Source organism: Limulus polyphemus, unplaced genomic scaffold (assembly GCF_000517525.1).
Source record: "Limulus polyphemus unplaced genomic scaffold, Limulus_polyphemus-2.1.2 Scaffold4790, whole genome shotgun sequence".
In the NCBI taxonomy this organism is placed as follows: Eukaryota; Metazoa; Arthropoda; class Merostomata; order Xiphosura; family Limulidae; genus Limulus; species Limulus polyphemus.
In genome coordinates, this window is record NW_013670400.1 from 31,451 (window position 1) to 34,076 (window position 2,626).

Sequence of the window (2,626 nt, forward strand, 5' to 3'; positions counted from 1 at the left end):
AGTGAAAACTAGACAGTAATTAGGAACTTTGTTCCAAGTTTCATGCAATTTGGTCAAGTATTTCCACTGTGAAAAGTAAGAAAAATTAAGGGGACATAAATGAGATGCTTCTGTGGTCCAGAGAGGGTTAATGCAATATACCAGAGGTCAGGTCTTTGTTGTTGTTTTTTTTTTTTGGGGGGGGGGGATGCATAGAAAAATCCACCCCCATTTCACTCCTCCCCACCCCTTTCTAGAAAAATGGAATCTGATTTGTTAACTATTTCAATGGGGAAGCCCCATTCAAAAATATTTCAAAATACAATATAGTATTTTGAAATATATTACCTGAAAAATGTGTTTTCTCTCCCTCTCCTTTTTTTGTCAGAACAGAATAAATTTTTGTGTGTGTGTGGGAGGAGTATCCCATTTATATAAAAATAATACCAGTACAACTTCACAACCAAATACAGAGTCAAAATAAAATTTTTTTCTCTTTCCTGATGTTTCTGTTTTGCTCTTTGGATATCAGAATAAACTTAAAAGATTCATCCACAACTAGTATACGAAATGGTAATATAACATACGTTTTAAAATTAAATTTTTAGGAAGTACCCTTCAATTTTCCTTAAAGTCTTGAACATATTCTTAAAAGTATTATCATTCTATTAATATTTTTTTCTTTTGAGTTGATTTATTGCAAATTTCAAAATTAAACTTACCATTTCTATGTTTGTGATGATATCATCTGGATCAAATGATATTTCATCAATATCAGCTGTAAAAACACAGACAAAACATTATCATCTAGTACGTAATTTATAACAAAGGGATACTACTATAACATAATAACTGGTCAAAAAAATCTCATAATAATGGTTGAAATATATGCAAATGTAAACATTTATAAAAGTGAAATATTTAACTGAAAGTTTTAGTGTAATATTAGGTACATTAATGACACCATATAAATAGGCATGAATTACTTTTTAGAATTACACAATCCAAATAACAGAAGAAAGCTGTTCTTGACCTAATGTTTAAAGATTTAATATTACACAACACTTATTTTAAACCTTTTGTAAGTTTTGAATATTCTGTAAATTAATGTATTCACAGTTCTATACTTTCTACATTAAATAATAGAGAAAATACCTACAGTTTTAACCCTTCCTCAAACTGTGAAAGGAAAATCATAAGTAATATAAATAAACTAGATAATACATACCAGCTTGATAGTCATACAAAGCAACTGCAGTAATTCCTGATCCAACAGGCACTTCAAAACTCTGTTGAATCTCCTCTACAGGCTGAAGTGTTTCATAGTGCACTGAAAAAAAACATACAAATAATTAACTCTTTGATTAAACACTACATTTATCTTGTGTAACAATCTAGTTTTGTTATTCTTAAATTTTTGACTATGAGCAAAACAAAGTTACAATAAAGATAACTAACTTTCAAAGTAAATTATCATATGTTGTTCCAGATACATTTTAGAGTAAGTAAGCTCCTATTCAGTTTTACAGTATCCCACAATCACAAGTTTGTAAAAGTACTGAAATTATAATAATAATAGTAGTATGTTTTTTGATACATCTTGGGATATACATTCTAAATTATTCTATTACTCTGGAGCTTTGTGTTGTATGGACAATTTCATGTTTGGTAGTCTTGGTTATGAAAAAAAACAACAAGTAAAATCACAAACTATGAATAATTGGAAAGTTTTCATTGTTGAAACTCAAAAAATATTTACAAAGGTTATGTGTAAATAAGATGGATTATTGTATTCCCAAGGTTCCCAACTAAATGTTTACATAACAAGATAGTGTACCAAGATACACTGATGAAAGCAAGTCAAAATTCAGGAACACAATAAACAGATAGCTTAACTCTCTTAGTATGGGCTTGGTCAATTTCACATACAAAAAAGCATATTTTTAGTGAAGCATTTTTTATAAACTAAAAAGAGATTTGTCTGTGAATATATAGAGTATTTATTCTGAATAGTCCATGTGCAAAGTGATTTTCATGTTAAGATTGAAGAAAAGTATTTTTATCACATGTATTCTCTAAGTCCTCCTAAATACATTTCTAATGTTTCTTTTCATTAAAACTATATTTTATCTGTTATTTTCTCTACACTAACTCTATACAACATTGATCAATTTGACTAACCTCGTAACCATAAAAAAAAATTAAATAAGTCTGAATTACTCTTTTTTCTTTCTAGAATGACTTCAAATTGTAACATGAAATTACGTTTGTTTATCCTAAGTAGCTTTAAACTCGTAACAGTATATGTCTATTTATAATTACATTTTTTTGTTTTATTGCCCTTTGAACTGTGTCTAACTACTATTCACACCATTATAAGTTGTAAATCACTTTGGAAAAGTGGAGCTCACGTTATGCTATTGGATTACATTAACGACGAGCTACCCGCATGTGTGCCTCATGAAACATTTTTGTCATATTATTATTATGTATTTAACCTAATCTAACCTTAACTAACCTAAAGAGATTCCTATTTTTTACATTTTAGTTACTTTTATAATAATATATAAAGAATAAACATAAAAAACAAGAATTAAAGTACTTACCTTAATCTTATTTTTTCTTGCTGTTGATTGTCGATGACACT

General features: G+C 28.3%; 1 protein-coding gene across 4 annotated transcripts in view; it reads right to left on the reverse strand.

Annotated features, from left to right (window-relative positions):
• The window catches only part of LOC106471688 (src substrate cortactin-like), a 38,979-nt gene that overhangs the window by 6,261 nt on the left and 30,092 nt on the right, over positions 1–2,626 (reverse strand). For all 4 annotated transcript variants that reach the window (XM_013932304.2, XM_022400295.1, XM_022400294.1 and 1 more), the window contains exons 13-14: positions 1,208–1,309; positions 702–757 (exon numbers count right to left, since the gene is read on the reverse strand). In XM_013932304.2, coding sequence (XP_013787758.1) covers positions 702–757; positions 1,208–1,309 — 158 coding nt within the window. The remainder of the gene's footprint in view (positions 1–701; positions 758–1,207; positions 1,310–2,626) is intronic.